The sequence below is a fragment of the Lontra canadensis genome, unplaced genomic scaffold, assembly GCF_010015895.1.
Source record: "Lontra canadensis isolate GAN:19392208 unplaced genomic scaffold, GSC_riverotter_1.0 scaffold53, whole genome shotgun sequence".
Taxonomy (NCBI): domain Eukaryota; kingdom Metazoa; phylum Chordata; class Mammalia; order Carnivora; family Mustelidae; genus Lontra; species Lontra canadensis.
In genome coordinates, this window is record NW_022631047.1 from 11,526,612 (window position 1) to 11,545,373 (window position 18,762).

An 18,762-nucleotide genomic window follows, 5' to 3' on the forward strand; every position below is an offset into this window, starting at 1 on the left:
CCATGTTAGACTGGAGATTTACAGATAATCAAAGTTATCATCAACATTACCACCATGTGATAATGGATGAGGGTTAAAGGCATCAGTAGGAACTCATGTTTAACTCAATGTAGTTACAAATGGTTACATATAGAAATATCTATAGATACGTGTTTATGCAAGGGTTAATGCATGCACTTGTGCACGCACGCGCGCACGCGCACACACACACACACACACACACACACAGCTTTGTTAGCTTGAAAGGTCCTAAAAGAAATAACACCCCAAAGGAACAAGCACACCTAACACTCACAACTTGGTTTCTAATACCATTCTCCAGTAAGAGGAACCAAGGCTCCTTGGAAAAATGATTGATTCTAGGACTGGATCTGGAAATGCACAAGATGAGCCTGGAGCATCTTCTACTGACATAAAGTAGAAAGGGCCATCTGTACCCCAATGTTCATAGCAGCAATGGCCACAGTCACCAAGCTGTGGAAAGAGCCAAGATGCCCTTCAATAGACAAATGGATAAGGAAGATGTGGTCCCTATATACTATGGAGTATTATGCCTCCATCAGAAAGGATGGATACCCAACTTTTCTATCAACATGGACGGGACTGGAGGAGATTATGCTGAGTGAAATAAGTCAAGCAGAGAGAGTCAATTATCTTACGGTTTCACTTACTTGTGGAACATAAGGAATAACAGGAGGGCATTGGGAGAAGGAGAGTAGAAGGGAGTTGGGAGAAATCAGAGTGGGAGATGAACCATGAGAGACTGTGGACTCTGAGAAACAAACTGAGGGTTTTGGAGGGGAGGCGATGGGGGGTTGGGTGAGCCTGGTGGTGGGTATTAAGGAGGGCACGTATTGCATGGAGCACTGGGTGTGGTGCATAAACAATGAATCTTGGAACACTGAAAAAATAAAATTAAACTTAAAAGATAAAGTAAAGAAGGGCTAAAAAACAAACAAACAAACAACAACAACAACACATTGATGAAAGTGTGACAAAAGGACACAGGAACCAACTAAAAGAGTTCCTAATGGCCAAAGCTGGAAAAATTTTAACAAAAAAAAATAAAGTAGTGTTGGATGTAACTCAAAGTTTAAAATAAATATCTATGAATCCATACTGATGTAAGTAAATTAATAAAGAAATAAATAGGGGAGAAGAAACAAGTTTCCCATGCAGAAGAGTTCCTATTATACAGACATTCCACCCTGAAGAGGAGAGCATAACTCCCCACCCTTTAAGCTGTGCATAGTGACTTGTTTCCAAAAAGTATGGCATGGAAAGCAGGGAACAAAAGCAACTTTACAGGATAAACTAGACAAAGACTACCTTAGCCAGGTAATCTAATCAACATCAGCGACCATAAACCATGTGGATAAAATGGACCATTGATACGATGGATGAAAATGGCCCTTTACCTTAAGTAAGCTTCCTCCCAAAGCCTACTACCCCAATGACATCATGAGAAAAACAAACTCCAACAGAAAGGCATCCTACAATATACATGACCAGCAGTCCTCAAAACTGTCAAGATCATCAAAAACAACAAAAGTCTGAGAAATTGTCACAGCCTAGATAGGAACCTGGAGCAGACAAAGGACCTTAGGTAACAAGGAAATCTGCCGAAAGTGTGGAGTTTAGCTAAAAATGTATCATTATCTTGGGGCTCCTGGGTGGCTCAGTCATTAAGCGTCTGCCTTCAGCTTAGGTCATGAACCCAGGGTCCTGGGATCGGGCCCTTGCAACAGACTCCCTGCTTGGTGGGAACCCTGCTTCTCCCTCTCCCACTCCCCCTGCTTGTGTTCTCTCTCTCACTGTTTATCTCTCTGTCAAATAAATAAGTAAATAAAATCTTCTAAAAAAAGTATCATTATCTGAATTTAAAAAAAATAAAAATAAATAAGAATTCGGTGTCTGCGTAGCTTAGTGTGTTAAACATCTGTCTTGTGATGTCAGTTCATGTCATGATCTTAGGGTTGTGAGATCAAGCCCCATGTTGGGCTCTGATGCTCCGCAGGGAGTCTGCTTGAGATTCTCTCTCTCTCTCTCTCCCTCTGTCCTGTGTCCCTCTCTGTACTTGCATGCATGCTCTCTTTCTCTAAAATAAGTAATAAATTTTAAAAATCTAAAAAAGTGTATCACTATCAGTTCATTATTACAACTGAAGTACAACACAAATACAAGATTTTAATAATAAGGGAAACTGGGTGTGGGTATAGAGTGATATATGGGGACTCGGTACTATCTGCTCAATTTTTCTGCAAGTATAAAACTGTTCTTAAAAAAGTGTATTAATGTGGCGCCTGGGTGGCTCAGTAGGTTAAAGCCTCTCCCTTCGGCTCATGTCATGATCCCAGGGTCCTGGGATCAAGCCCTGCATTGGGCTCTCTGCTCAGCAGGAAGCCTGCTCCCTCCTTTCTTTCTGCCTGCCTCTCTGCCTACTATCTCTCTGTCAAATAAATAAAATCTTTAAAAAAAGAGAAGGGTATTAATAAAACAAACAAAACTCCTGAGGGGAGGGGTAGTATCAGAAGTGCTGTAGTTTATGATTCAGTAAAAGCCTATTCTATGTGATCTGAAGGACAGAATGAGGCTAAAGTATAGAATTTATAGAGAGGTAGTTTCTACCTCAATATAAAGGAGGATTTTCTAGAGCTTAGAGCTGTCCAAAAATGGAGTGGGAATCCTTAGGAGCTAGTGAGCTCGCTATCACTGGAAAGGCCAAGTCCACCAATAAGCCACTGTGAGAAATATGCATGGACTCAGAGGGTTGGACAAGATGCAACCTCCAAAGTCCCATTTGTCTGGAAGACTCATTTAAGTGATCCTTGGGAGTGTCTTGAGTGGATCCTTAATTCTCTCATGGAACCAACACTGAGAACCATTGTATAGAAGAGTGCTTCCCGAACTTTGTTACATCATGACAGACTATCAAAAATTACCTTTGTGTGACGACCCAGGGTAAAAAGAGGAGGCAGCTCACAGACAGATGCCACCAGCACAGGATGCTGCCCGAGGCTTGTCTGCCCCAAGGGCTGCTGGCCTCTATATCCGTGCACACCTCTACCAGTGGGTCACACAACTTTACCAACTTGCTGCTTGTTTGTCTCCAGCAGCTTCCTCAAGAGGGACCCGATGTCCCACTACAACATTTCATTCTATCACAACATCCCCAGGAGGCAGGAAGAAGAGAGTATGATCTTTCACATGCACGGTGGCAAAAAAGACTTTTTCCTTTAAGAACAGGAGCTTCGTAACACTGTATTATGGTCCCTCACTGACCTTTGAGCTGCTGCAATAGGAATCTCTAACAGTCATGAGCTCTCTATCCAAATTTAGAGTCCTCAGTATAAAAAAGATTTTATGCACAGGGATACCTAGCATAGGCAGTGATTCCTATGCTGTCTAAGACCTGGACACTGGTCTGAGGCTGGAGAAAACCTCTGGAGGAGTCAGGAGATAAAAAGGCAGGGCATCCGAGGATGCCACCAGGGTCCTTTCATGGTTCTTTTCTGTGTGCATCACTGTTCCTGGAGGTCTCCTCAACAGCCAGAAATGAACTGTGAAGCTCCTTTATTTTCCAAGCTGCTTATATGAACATGTACTGCTTTTATCATACAGAACATATCATTGTTTTAAAAAGCAATATTACAACACAGAAGTCTAAATGGTTCATTGCAACACTAGTGGGGAAAGACAGTGACATTGGCAGGGTGCACGCTTTCCCTGAGAGCCTGAACCATAGAAAATTAGATCTGAGGAGACACTGTCAAGGGACCTGGACTCAGAGCCTCAGAGCATGGAGTCTGCACTATGCAGAAGGGAGGCAGACCCCTCTGCTCACAAGTGGGCTCAGATTGCTAAGATTCTCCACATCTAGGCCTACATTTGAATCTTGGGATTCCCCTAGGGTCCCCAGCTAAGCTTGCCATCCCTGGTAATAGACCCCAGAGTGTCTAGGCCCTGCACCAACATGCACGGCGACTAGGGAGGCTGATCAGAAGCCTGGTGTCTCTGACCCTGGGCCTCTCCTCCACCTCTCTTGTGCTTTTGTCTTCTGAACTGGAGTCCCTTGGGTTCTCACACTTCTTTTGTTTTCTCAGCAAAAGAAAAAGGCAAATTCCATCTCACTACTTTGCAAAAGCTAGCTCAAATAAAAGCTGAGTTCAGCTTAAAACCTGATTCAGAGGAAGGTGGAAAAGCTGAAAAGCTTCTGCAACCCCCACCCTTGTCCCCAACAATCGGGCAAAATAGCTAAAAGGTGCCAAACTATTCCTGTTGCTGATTCCTGTGACTTGGACTCAAGGATTTTCCCAGGAACACCTGCTTCCTGCCTCCCCAAGCTGCGGTGATACCTGGAACCACAGAGTTTGGATGGACCTTAGTGACGCATTCATTTTCAACAAATTTACTGAGCACCTCCATGTGTCAGGCAGTATGCTAAAGCACAGATCACAGAGTCCAGGGGTTTCAAATTTCTTGAAAAGCTCTTAAAATACATCATCTCCAGCCTGACCCCAGACTCCCTAGTGGTGGAACCCAGAAACCCATATTTTTAAAAAAGCGCTCCGAGTAATGTGCAGCCAGAATGGAAACCACACTCTAATGACATCCCCTCCTTTGGAATTAATCCCTTCCCACTCTGAACTTGGTTTCCCTTTATGTCCTTGATATGTATGAATACTTCCTAATTCTTTGTGAATTCTTTTCTGCCCTCAACAAGAGTCTATGGCAGGAAACAAGAGGCCTCTCAAGATTATTCCCTCTGGCTGGTTCATTTAGGGGTCCCCAGAGTGCCTAGCCAGGTGTCAACATCCATGGCATCCATCGTCACAGGAACCTGGACTGACCTGGGACCACCTGCAGAGACCGGGCATACCCTCTTCCTTGCTCGGATAATAGGATTAGTTATAGACTGTTTCTAATGAAGGCTGCCTCTGTGTATGTTGTCACAGGGAGGTGCCTTTGTTATAAATCTAAATTATTCAACACAAGCTGGCTGCAGTTAGTACAACCTCCCACTTACAGGACTGAATGAGAATGTTTTCACAAACTCGCTAATTGTCATCTATGGTTTCCTACCATGGATAGCATAATTATGTTCCTCCATAAATATTCCTCCAAGACTCTGCCCACCATATCCCTAGTTTAGGCGGCTGTTGCAGTGGTCCCCTTTAATAAAAAAAAAAAAAAAATAGGAGTCTTATCTCAGAATTCTGAGCCTTAAATATTTGCCAAAGGAAGGAAGGGAAAGAAAAGGGAGAGACTGAAGAAGAGGAAACCCTAGGCCTTGTCCTCAAAGACTCTGTTCCTTGTTGGTAGTCCACCTTCTCCCCATGTATCTCCATATTCCCTCTTCTAGTGGCTTCAGTTCTCACCAGGGGAGCTAGTGCTGTCCTGCTCCCCAGCACTTCCTTTTGGAAGGAATGCCTCCTAATCAGCAAAAGCACATAAGAGAATTCCCCTGCCAATACCCTCTTCTCAAAGGTAACTGCATTTTTCAAAGAGAAAGAAAAGGTGTTTTGGTGCAAATAAATGAAGGCTTCCCGGTGCTGGGGAGCTAGGTGAAAAAGATCATTCATTTTAGGAAAGAAGGTCTTCACAAATCCTATCAGATAGGAGCACATTCTCATCATCAACCACACAGACATGTAACTTCTATATCCGAATGGAGGACAGAATTGCACCAATCCCGTGTCTTGCATCAGTGTCCTCTCCCTGGTGGCACTGTGTCTTCCCCTTCCCTACTTTGCATTCTCCTCATGCCAAGCCCCCATCCCCAACATGCACAGTTTAACCATGAATCACAAGGGAGTACATTTCCTGCCCCCTCACTGAGAGCTAAAGGATAGGGTTCCTTGTAGGGCTAGTTAGAACAGAATCTCGAGATACACTGTCTTGTCTTATTACCTTGGACTGAGGCCCAGATGTCCTCATCTGCAAAGTTCAGGGGAGAAAACAAACGGGTTCTCAGCAGACATCAAGGCCAACCTGGTCTCCTGCCCCTGGGCCACCCAGATGTTTCAGAAAGGCATACACCTCCATCAAAACACCTGCCTCGATCATACCTCACCGGCTATTTTTCTATTTTCTTAGCTGGCTCCTCCTTGTCTCCTCCTCCTTCCTGTTAATTAAAAAAAAAAAAAAATCTCCAAGTGCATGATCAAGGTTGGTTGGGCAGATGAAACTCAAGTTCTGTGATTTCAAATCACAGCTTCCTCCTTGTAAGCTCCATAATCCCTTCCCAGAAGCCAGAGCAACTGAGAGTTCAAAACAAATGCATTAATGCAGAGAGAGGGTGTGACAAGAAGAGAGAAAATAAATCTTTGGGGACTCTCTACAGAACACAACAAGTTTGACAATTAGGATCATCCGAGCACTGCAGAGAGCTGGGAGAAAGAGACAGTTGCTAGGCTCCTCACATCCCCAGCTAAGGCGTTAAGCTACTGTTGCTGCACAGAGCCTAAGCAAGCTGCAGCATCTCTCCATGGCCACTTGTAAATAAGATTCTCCCATGAAAGCCCCTTTGCTGTGTGAGGAAGCCCAGGATATCTGGACAGAAAAGAGTAGCCTCCTGCTTATACCCACAGCCACGCCTGGACTCAGGAGACCCATTAACGGAGTGAACATGGCCAGCCACTTGGGAAGACTGAGGCTTTCATCTCACTAATGCAGTGTCCTCTCTGGAGCCCTGCCCACCAGCCTATGTCCCTGGTGAAGGTGGAGGAAGGAGAGCCTGGATGTCTTTAGGGCTTGAGGGAGGGGCAAGAGCAGGAGCCCAAAAGCCCAAGTGCTTGGAGACATTTTCTATTGTCCCTAGTGCATGGCCTTGGGGGTGACGTTTCCCATTCCGGACTTCCCTTGAGTGGAGCTTGGACAATTATGGTGCTGGAAGCCACTTTAAGGAATTTGTAATCAAATGCCCTCATTTTACAGATGGAGAAAGGGAAGTTAAGAAGATTATCCACGTCATTGAGTTATTAACATACTACAAAACTCACCCAATTATAAAAAGTTATCAATAAAGTATTTCACATTCCTTTTCTCACACCAAGTCTTTGAAACGTGGTGTGTATTTTTCACGTGCAACACACCTCCAGTTGGACAAGCCCCATCTCAAGGGCTCCATAGCCTCACGTGGCCAGTGGCTGCAATACTGGACCTTATAGTTCCAGAGGGCGAGGCTAACAGTACACAAGTTAAACAAACAACTACATAATATAATTAGAAAAAATGGTGAGCAGAGGCACGTCCAAGGAGGCGGTACTCAGCAGTTAAATGAGTGGATGGGTAGAAGAGAAATGAAAGAGCAAGTCCCTGTTTTTCTAGTGCTGAAAATAGAAAGCATGCCTTTAGAGGGCTTAGGATGTACTTTCTAGCACTTGTTCATTATTGACAGAAAAACTGTAAAGTCACACTCTAAATTAACAGAGTCTTCAATCCCAGAAGCTGGCCATGAGATAACACATTTCCTTTGAAGAGAGTGACAGAAAAGCCAAATGTTGTGCAATGGACTCACTCACTGAGATAATGAGGACCGGAAGAGAGGACGGTCCCTCTGCTGGCAGTTCAGATAAACTCTACCATGAGGCCATTTTCCTCAAGTGCGCAGAGAACCTATGTCACTGGAAGCCACTGGGAGACTCTGTGATCCTTGCCGGCTAATTGAAAGGATGTGGAGTCTCCACAGGCATCCAAGACAAAGCACTCCCTGTGGAGATCTCTCTGTTGCAGATGGCTCTTTGATATTTTACTGTGTTTTAGCCAAATGAATGGGGGCATCTTTTAAAGAAGCATATACTACTATTTAGAGGATCACACTGTTGTCTTACATCAGTTATTAAAAACAACATTTTTAAAACTTCCTTAGCTGAAACACTACCAAGATCTATAAATACTTAAGTATTATTTATTATTGTAAATATTATAGTTATAACTTTAATGTTATAACGTTAAATGCCATGAAGTAAATATAAATTACTATCAATTTACGTAAAATATTTTTTCAACACTTGCTTGGGGCAGTTGATATGCTGAGACCCATAGTACTCTCATCATCCAAGTTTCTTAAGGTGAGGAGATTATAATTCATTCTTCTCATTCTCCAATTAATATTGTAACTATCCACTAAAACCCAAGATTTCATGTGCTGAGAACGGTTATTGATTTGTTTGTCTTTCCTTACTTACACTTATTCAGCTCAACTGGAGGAGAAGTCCATTGGGAAAAATGAACATATGGTGAAAAGACATTTATTTAGGGCCCATAAGAATAATTACCAATGTAAAGACAATAGCAGTAAGTTTAGATAATATTATTTATTTTTTTTTTTTTATTTTGGGAAAGAGAGAGAGAACATGTGCACGTCCGCATGAGCCAGGGAAGGGGTGGGGGGGGTAGGGAGAATTTCAAACAGACTCCTGGAAGGGCTTGATCCTATGATCCTGAGATCATGACCTGAGCTGAAACCAAGAGTCGGACACTTAACCAAATGAGCCACCAGGGGCCCCTAGAGAGTATTTTTAAATGGTATTGGCAATTGTTGGCAGTTAAAAAAAATATAACATCAATGAATTTGTCTTCACTGTGATTTTTTTTTATTTTTAAAAATTCCTATCATAGCAACTATAGCAGAATATGCTTTCCTTAAAATTAATATAAATATATTATGGAATTTTATACAACAACATTTAACAGAGTTAAATGACTTTACTCAACAAAGAGGCATGGAAAAGAGTGGTTAAGACTATGGGTTTGCATTCTATCTGCCACTCAATGGTGTATGGCAATGGCTGGTTAAATCCACTTGAATTTTAGCTTTCCCATCTGTAAAATGAGGATAATAATTGTACTTGCCTCTAAAGTTCATGTGAGAGACATCCAAACATTCAATAAATATGAGCTCAAGAAGATAAGAAAATAGATACAATTTGTAAAACTTGTGATGATTTTTCTAAGTCATAACCAAGACCATCTGTTTACACAATATTTTTAAATTTGGACAGAACGTTGTCTTTATTATATTATCCTGTTTGGGTGTAGACTTACTCTTTTAAATATTTTATATTGTTTTGTCAAAAGAAATGTTTTAGGAATTAGTAAATTTTTGTGACTGTTAATCACAAAATAATGGTTTCTGTTGTATGCGGTAATGCCAAGGGTAGGGTTGGGGGGCAGTGGGCTTTGCATTAGGATTCATTTTTATGAGTTATAACCCAGAGGGAGAGAATGTTAAGGAGAGAATGTTAACACTGCTTGAAGGAGGTGATGTAAGAGTCATAATTTTAAGGAAGTGGTGTGTGATCTAAAGGGGGGAGAATTTTTATCGGATCTCAGATAGGCTATTGAACTCCGGCTCTTCCATTTAGTGACACAAGCAGGATTCAAAGTCAAACCTGAATGCCATGGGCTCAAGTTTGCCACAGAATTTTCAGAGCAAAGATCCAATATGATCTTTTGAGTCAGGTGTGAAATTCAAACTGAGGACATTAGATGAAAAAGTACATCTGATTAAGAAGTAATCTTGTGACCACAAAGTCACCACATCACAAAATTACCTTTATGCTGTGGTGTTTCACTAGTTTTTGAGGCTGGGAAAAAGAAAGACACTATGTCTGTGTTAGGGAAAAACAAAACAAAACAAAACACACAGACCTTTTCTGGAAATGTTTGGGGCAATTCTGGGACACCTCCTGTGTGGTTCCAGAAATACAGAGCCTAATACAAAATACTGCAGTACAGACACCAATCCAAGGTTTCCTCAAACACAAGCCACCTGCTCAATGAAGGTCTTGCAGTTCTGGAGTTCATGAAACTACACTCTGGCCCGGCAGCCAATCTCCCTCCAAGCCCACCCAGACCTGTCTCTGCCAACCAGCCTGGTCCCTCCACACCAGAACTTCCCTTCATCCTGTCATCAAAGTTGCTAGGAGGAAAACAGTCACTCCTGGTCTCAGGTCCCCAAGTCTTCATGATGATACCTCCCTTGCCCAATGACAGTCAAGGATCTTTACCTTCCCAGGGTTGAGATTCTGTTTCTTTCTTGCTTTCAAAATTGGGAAGGATGTCAAACTGCTATTCCTTGGTTTTTTAGCATCCATGGTAGTCCTGTGGGAAGAACAGTAAAAAGTACATTGGCAGTAGGAGCAAAATATAATATAGCCCCTGCACCCAAGGATGGGAAGAAGCAGGGCAGTCCTCGAGATAAAAAGTGGTAGGCTTAAGGTGTCTGGGTGGCTCAGTCTGTTCAAAGGGTCTGCCTTTGGCTCCGGTCATGATCCCAGAGTCCTGGGATCAAGTCCCGCATCTGGTTCCCTGCTCAGTGGGAAACCTGCCTCTCCTTCTTACTCTGCCTGCTGTTCCCCCTGCTTGTTCTCTCTCTCTCTCTCTCAAAAATAAATAAAAATACTTAAAAAAATACAGTGGCAGGCCTAAAAGCAGTGGCAGATTCTCTGTTAACTCCTTTTCTCTGTCCTGGTGGCTGATGATGTCAGGAGAGAGGGCATCTTGACATCAGTCCTTGGGTGCTCAGGGCAGAGGGAGACAGCAGCCAAAGGAGGAAGATGAGCTAGTGAGGCGGCCAGCAGTTTAGGACGCCAAACAAAAAGACCCATTTCCTCCAGCTCACTGCAAAGTCAACCATTCTCTTCCCACAGCCACCTCTTGCTCTGAAAGATACATGTATTAGTGGTTACTTGGTAGGTTACTGCCTACAGGAAAAGAAAAAGGGACAATGGGTAGAAGTGCTTTGCCTCAATCTCATTTAGCCATTTTTTGCACCTTCTTTATTCAGAGCAGATCCATATGAATAATGAACTCACTGCAAGATGAAAAACTAATTCACATTAAGTGTACGGAATCTGATTAAAGCGGGAATTCATGTAAATGGAAGAGTCTAAGAGGCTCTCAGTCCACTGTGACATGCCTGTTCCATTAACAGACAGCGGCTAGGGTTCTGCTTTGTGTCCCTTTAACGCTCCTTTCAGCCTCTAACTCTAGCAAGAGCCAAGGACATACGAACAAGGACAGAATAGGGATCGGTGTAAACATTATCCTGGCTCCTGCAAACCACTCCATTGGTAGGTTCTTGCAGATCCTATAATAAATGGTGACAGCATCACAATTCTGAAGTTATTCAGAGGACTCAAGACAAGTCCCACCCACTATTATTGCCTTATAATGTTGAAAACCCAGAAATTACTTGTCTATTTATAAATAAGAAGTTAAAAAATATGGTACACGTGTATTATAGGATATGATGCAATCACTTTTAAAAATGAAGTAAGTCTCTATGGATACCTTGTAATGTATTGAATAAAAACAGAACAATATGTATGATTCCATATTTGTTTAAGAAAAAAACAAGATGGAGGCACCTGGGTGGCTTAGTCCATTGAGCCTCTGCCTTCAGCTCAGGTCATGATCTCAGGGTCCTAGGATTGGGCCCTGAGTCAGGGACTAAGCGGGGAGTCTCCTTGTCCCTCTCCCTCTACCCCTCTCCCTGATCATGCTCTCTCTCTCTCTCTCTCTTCTCTCAAACAAATAAAATCTTTTAAAAAGAGAAAAAAAAAAACAAGATGTTTGCAGGTCTCAATCAGGTATATTGAAGAATAAAGAAAAAAATAAACTAAAAATAATTACCTTTGAGGGGTGGAACTGGGAGAGGTGAGGGGAAACATGAATTTTAACACACACACAATATGAAAAAATCCTATGCAAAAGTAAAAAAGTACTAGTTGCTTCCCTTCAAATGATCATAATGTCACTTCTCTCTTCCCTTCCTTTCTTTCTATAAACATCTGCTGAGATAATTCCTCCGACAAACCAGACACAGCCTCTAGTTTGTCCTTATCTAGGAGGGAGACACATGGAGACAGGTCAGTACAATGCCTATGATCAGGGCAGTAACTGAGGCCAGTACAAAGAGCTAACAGAGCGCACTGCAGGGGGGTGACTAACTCTGTTGGAAGAGCTGAGGAAGTCTTCACACCTGAGCACAGCAGAACGGTCCTTGAAGAACAAACAGGACAGGCATGGAGTCCCGAGCTGATGGACGAGACTGTAAGCACAACAGTATGAGAGAGCTCTGTCTTCTTCAGAAAGTGCGAGCACACGGACGTTGCCGGTGGAGGGCCAGAGACGTGGTTAGACTCTAAAGAAAGCATCGCATGGGTCATTCTAAGTCTGACAAAATCAGATTTGTACTTAGGGTCATCTCTCTGGCCATACCATGGAGCAAGGTTCGGAGGAGCTCAAGTAGGAAGCTGTCTTGAACATCCAGGCAAGAGATGATAAGGACTTCAACCAAGGCCATGAGGGTGAGGAAACAGTGGATGTGGGAACTTGGGAATAATTGGGGAGAAAGAACTGGTAGAATTTGGGCCATCAATTCGATGTGAAGGTTGCCAAATTCAAACATGGGGTAAGAATGAATACAATTTTTCCTGCCAAGGCCTCCTCCATCTACTTCACAGGGATGTGGGAGACAGTACAAGTCCCCCTGTATCTTTGCCAGCAAGTGGAGCTCTTTTCTCTCTTCAGCTTCTGGTAGAGCACCAGATGAAGAGAACATGTAGGTGAAGAGAACATGAAGACCTAAAGAATACATTGAGGGATCTTGGAATCTAGTCTCCCTTCTGCCCTCAGATTCTGAGCAAGTCCTATGCCTTGTCTATACTCGGTTTCCTCATTTGCAAGATGACAGGACTGGACTAGATGACCTCTGATGTCCCTTCCAGTTCTACACTGTATTAAATACTGAGAGACTGGAAAAGGTCTATTGTGACTTATGCCACCAGTTCCCTCCTTTGGAGAATTCTGTGGTCACCAAAGACTATCTTACGCCTTTCCCCCTAATAATGCATTCAATCTAACTTCAATTTAATCTATGACACAGAAGCTATATTCAAAGCTTCACAAATGCCACCTTTTATCCTCAAAATAAATGGTGAACCAGGAGAATGTTTTATATCTTGTTTATAACTGCTGCATGAAGGGTTAAAGACAACGCATATCAGAGCTAGAGTGAATACTGCTTTGAGAACTGAAACTAAAATTTAAAAACTTTCTCCTATTATTTTACACCAAGATCAGTTTCCCTTCCTCTCCAGCCCAGACCCATCTCCCTCCTCCAGATTTCAGCACTTTTGTGTGTGGAGATCATTTTGTCACTTGGTCAACAACTTGAGTGTTAATTGTTTTAGGGGCATACGTTTCATCTCTTCTTGATTGTGAATCTCTTGGAGGCAAGAATGATGAGCTCGGATTTTATTTTGTTTCTTATAGTCCTCCTTGGGACAAGGACCATGGCTTGTCTACTGAAAGCTCTTGGTACAAATGTGTTGAAGAAAGAGAAATCTAAGATAGTTTAGGTTAATTCATCAAAAAACTTGAGACCACCATCCGAATGCCAGAAACCATGCTAAGCATGGGGAACTGAGAGATAAGTAAGACAGAATCCTTGCTTTCAAGGAGTTCAAGGTCTCGTGGGCATGATAGATCCATCAACACCGGGGCCAGCATTCTGCATACATAGTATTTTTACATGTGTTATCTATGTACACCAATCTTCAAGGCCCAGAAAGGAAATATATCTTTTGAGATTCACCTGTTACCATTTCAGTATTTCTACTGCAGCTGCCAAGCAGATTGATCTTTACACCCTGGAGAGCTATGTTTGGGGCAGAAATTGTGGCTGTGTGGGACTGGCAGGGACTCCCTTTGCATTTCTGTGAATAGGAGATAATGTACTTAACGTATGTAAGTTACTCTCACTGCCACAAGGAGAACTCCTTGGCCCTTCTGCCGTTATCCTTGAAACCCTTCATGGTCCATGGATGGTCGGAGCTGGAAGAGGTGTTAGGGCCATTCATCCGTTTTCCCACCCTGGCAGAAATCCTCTTTAGAGCACTCCCGGCAATCACTGGGTCTTTGCTTGAATATTCCAGTGACAGAGCTCACTGTTTATCTGGGCAACCCATTGCCCATCAGGCTGTTTATACATATGGCTGGTGCTCAGCAAACGTTGGTGGGAAGAAATGATATTGAGCAACATGTCCTCCAGGGATACTTGTTATCCTCTGCAGAACAACAAAGAACACATCTACCCACCCTTCTACTCCAAGAGCTCTTGAATACTCAGAACAGTGCCTTTTTGCCTCCGCACCTACCCATCACCAGGCATTCTGTCGTTTTATTTCAAGTACATCTTGGTAGGACAGAGCATTCAGGCATGACAGAACTTGTATTGTGGGGCGCCTGGGTGGCTCAGTGGGTTAAAGCTTCTTCCTTCAGCTCAGGTCATGATCCCAGGGTCCTGGGATTGAGCCCCACATTGGGGCTCTCTGTTCAACAGGGAGCCTGGCTCCCCCCACCCCCTCTCTCTGCCTGCCTCTCTGCCTACTTGTGATCTCTGTCTGTCAAATAAATAAAATCTTTGGGGGGGAAAAAAGAACTTGTATTGTTATCGTCCCTCTCTACCTTCCTAGTTTTTTTATGACCTTGTTTTAAGTGGCTACAGTTTTCTAGAGTCTAGATTATGTACAGACAGTGAGATCTCCACATCACTCACCTGGTCGCTCTGTTTCTATTAATGAAGACTAGACTGGTGTTTGCCCTTTTTAGCTGTAACAACACAGTCACGTTGGATTTGGGATCAGCTAAAACCATGGACTCCCAGCACTGGGTCCTCCACAAGTTTGCAAAGCATGTGTTCTAATCAAGTTGCTGGCGACAGTATGGAGCTGGAGAAGGCAGAAGTCAAAGAGTGGCTGTCACACCACTCGAGACTCCTTTCAGGTGTATCATGACCCTCTTGATAGGGACTAAAATCAAGAAGGGAAGTAATACACCTAAGTCCCAGAATCAATTAGGCAAAGTCCAAGTTTGAAGAATTCCTTAGAACTCCTAGATTTTATGTACTTAACACATGTAGACGATTAAATCCTAGATTTTACATACTGAACACATGTAGATGGCAGCAAGGGACACGTTTTTCCTTTCATAGTTTGAACTCTCTGTTGTCTCCACTGAAGCCTGAACAGTGAAGCTTGAATTAAGATAGAGGTCAGAGGGGTCACAAGTTACTTAAGCCCTGAATTGGCTGATGGACATTTCAAATGTAGCAAGCACCAAGAATCAACTACAGATTTTTTTAAAATCCAAATTTTGCATTGTTCATCCCCCTTTTAAGGAAAATATTTCCTAGGATGAGCATTACCTTAAAGTGGCAAGGACCACCCAGAGGGAAAGTGACGCCCTGTATGGACCTACGATCCACACACAGCTTAAAGATGTCCTGCACTTGGCTCTGGTTGAGCATGGAGGCTGCAAGCCTATGGGCTGAGCCAGGACAGTCTGGTACCAGCCACATCCTAGGACAACCAGCAGGTGTGGGGTTGTGGGCTCACCTTTGACCTCCCAAAGTACCAGTCACGCCCTGGAGATAGATAAAGGCGGAGGGAAGTTTTGTGCCCCATGTTGTCGGGGTCAGGGCTGAAAGCAATTTCAGGTCTTTAGGAGTTCCCTAAAATCCCATCGCTCCCCACCCCGCACTCAGCTGAAGTCGTGAGGATGCCGCGGTTCAGAGCACTTTTCCTCCTGTCCGCGCCCACACCCCTCCTCTCTCTCTCCTCCGACCACACTCCCCCTACTATTTTGCATTCTCTGTATCTCCTTTCTCCCCTCTTCCCCCTCCTTCTTCCCGCATTGCCCCGGATGCTTCTGGCTCACCGCGGTACCTTCTGCCCCGCTAGCGCCCCGCACTGCCTTACTTGGTTCGGGCGCCGGCAGGAGGTGGGAAGAGCTGCATTGGGCTGGCGCAGACTGCCCGGAGGCCGCTTCGGGGCGCTCGCTGGGGCACCCTGCCTGCGCCGGTGGGGGACCACGCCCTCCTCCCGTCGCCATAGAAACTCTGGCCGCCCTTTTTGTGACTTCGGCCGCGAAAGGACTTAGACTTTAGTCCCGTCCCAAACCACCGTTCACAGCGGCATAAAGAACACCTCTCTTCCCGCCCTACTCCCGTTCTCTCGCCCCAGGTAGAGCTGAAGGACATCCCAAGGATAGGCAGATTGGAGTTCCCCGAACTGCCCAGGCTCATGAAATTATCCCTACTTTTCTCCCTCTTCCAAAACGTTTGTGGTTCCTGGTGGTAGCTCATAGCAAAAGTTTCGGATATAAAATAGTGATCAGATGAGCGCTGTTTGAGCATTGACTCTGCATCAGGTTTTAAATGCATGAAAACAAAAGTTCTAGCCGAGTGACACTAGCGTGACCTGGAGGAATAGCTTCTGGTCTCTGGAGGAAACGGACATTCAGAGAAAGCTTTTGGAAAGATCTGAGTTGAATTTGAGTCTTCAAGGCCAAATAGGAATTAGCCATGTAAAGCAGGCAAATAAGAGCCAGTGTAAAGGCCGGGAGCTAGGGGACCACGTGGTATCGCGGATGCTGGCCGTGTTTGGTGTGGCAAGAGTCAAAAGTGCATATGGGCAGCATGCGACCAGGTTGAAGAAGCAGGTGACAGGGGATAGCCAGATTTGAAATAGCTTGTGAGCTAAACAGCCTAGGGTGTATGTACCTGGATTTTAAGGTGGGGGGTGTTCATGCTCCGATTTTAGAAAACTTTCTGGCAATATGGTAATGGAGGGTAGGCCAGAGTAGGTTAAAAATCAAGGCAAAGATGCCCGCTAGTGGTGAGTGATGATGTTTCAGAGTAAGGGACAGCAGGTGGAAGAACAGCTCTGAGCAATTTACAAAATGGAAAAGAGCTCAGTGACTGGATGTGAAGGGTGGAAGTGCCCCCTGCCCTCCGGTTGATGGCAGTGCCCTTTACTTCCAGAAAATCTAGTGGGGGAAACACGGAGGGTAGGAAGGATGTTACTGATTTACTGATGACTTACTGCATCAGATTATCAACGGACCAGGCTCTTTCGTAGAGCAAGATCAGGGCTAAAAATAAATCCCGACTTGGCAGTCATTGTCATATATGTGACCACTGGGGTTTGAAGTCACCTAAGCTTAAAAGGGGTGGGGATGGGACGGGCAGGGGAAAAGAATGGAATGGAATCACACAGAATAGGGCTCAATGGTGGAAAGAGTGGATGTAGGTGACACAAGTTTATAAGGCTGCAAAATAATTAAGAGCAGGCAGGGAAACTACAAGAGAATAGTGTCAGGTGAGCCCAGGAAATAAAATGCATTAATAGGGAGTTTATGATGAATAGGGTCTATAAAATTAGGTGAGAAAAATGTACACTGGATTTGACAACAGAAAGGTCATTCGTGCTTTCTGCAAGGCCAGTTTTAACATTATTTAAGGTATTTTTCAGTGAAGGCTCTTACTTCTTTAAAAAGATTTTGCTTTTTTAAAAAGACTTTATTTTAGAGAGAGAGAAAGCAAGTACACGTCAGGGAGGGGCAGAAGGAGAGGGAGAAAATCTTAAACGGACTCTCTGTTGAGTGCAAGCCCAATGCAAGGTCATGACCTGAGCCAAAAACAAGAGGTGGGGGGATGCCTGGGTGGCTCAGTGGGTTAACCCGCTGCCTTCAGCTCAGGTCATGATTCCAGTGTCCTGGAATTGAGTCCCGCATTGGGCTCCTTGCTCCACGGGGAGCCTGCTTCTCCCTCTGCCTCTGCCTGCCACTCTGCCTGCCTGTGCGCTCTCTCTCACTCTAACAAACAAACAAACAAAAAAAAAAAAAAAAAAAAAAAACCCCAAGAGTTGGATGCTTAACCAACTGAGCCACACAGGTGCCCTCAAACTTACTTGGAATAACACAGAGGAAACAGGTTCATCAGGCTGGTGCCAGATGATTAATCAGTGATACCAGTACCAAATACAGGGTAGGCTCTTAACAAATATTTACTGTTAAACTGTACCATATAGAGCACCTTAATACCTTATAACTAAATACATGTTTTAAGAAGGGGATGCAGTGGGGTAGGAGAGGTGGTATATGACAATATAAAAATAAACACAAGAAAAAAAAAACATACAAGCAATAAGCAAATGCTCGCTTTATTTTTTTAAGATTTTATTTATTTATTTGAGAGAGAAACAGAGCATGAGCAGGGGGGAGGGGCAGAGGGAGAGGGAGAAGCAGACTCTCTGCTGCGTAGGGATTCCCAACAAAGAGCTTGGCCCCAGGACCCTGAGATCATGACCTGAGCCGAAGGCGGATGTTGACTGAGGCGCTCACGTGCCCCTGCAAATGCTCACCTTAATTATAATCCTAAAGTCCTTATTTTCACATTAACAGATGTTTCTATAAACCAAGAAAAAAACAGAATAATATTATACATGTTTTAATGGTTGACATGATTTTAAAGGTTTTATTTATTTATCCATTTGAGAGAGAGCAAGAGAAAGAGAGAGAGAAATTGAAGAGTGGGGGAGGAGCAGAGGCGGAGGGAGAGGGAAAGAATCTCTAGAGATTCCATGCTCAGGGCAGAGCTCAATCCCATGACCCGGAGATCATGACTGAGCTGAAACTGATATTCAGATGCTTAACCATCTGAGCCACCCAGGTGCCCCTAATGGTTAACGTGATTTGAAGAGTCTTTATTAAAAAGTGATCAGGAGCTGGTTGAAATTCTCACCATAAAATGTAAAATATCTATAACCATTTTTATTTATAACAAATTCACATCTAAGCTTCCTGAAGAGCTGTATCATCTGTCATATAGATGTGTCATAATAGGGATGACTAATTACCTGGCCACCCTCTATAGCACTGGCTTAACATGAAGTGATGATTCTAAGAAAC

General features: G+C 43.7%; 1 protein-coding gene across 10 annotated transcripts in view; it reads right to left on the reverse strand.

Moving 5' to 3' along the window:
- DYRK4 (dual specificity tyrosine phosphorylation regulated kinase 4) overlaps positions 1–15,859 on the reverse strand; it is a 45,994-nt gene extending 30,135 nt beyond the window's left edge. For 3 of the 10 annotated variants that reach the window (XR_004384716.1, XM_032874827.1, XM_032874819.1), the window contains exons 1-2: positions 15,771–15,859; positions 10,014–10,107 (exon numbers count right to left, since the gene is read on the reverse strand). Coding sequence is in view for 7 of the 10 variants with exons in the window: in XM_032874827.1 (XP_032730718.1) it covers positions 10,014–10,107; positions 15,771–15,808 (132 nt within the window). In the remaining 3 variants the exon portion in view is untranslated. Of the gene's footprint in view, positions 1–5,910; positions 5,933–6,068; positions 6,125–10,013; positions 10,108–10,463; positions 10,668–11,989; positions 12,214–15,407; positions 15,440–15,729 lie in introns of those variants that run through there. The other 7 variants (XM_032874820.1, XM_032874823.1, XM_032874821.1 and 4 more) reach the window with 7 other exon arrangements.
- Between the last annotated feature and the right edge of the window lie 2,903 nt (positions 15,860–18,762).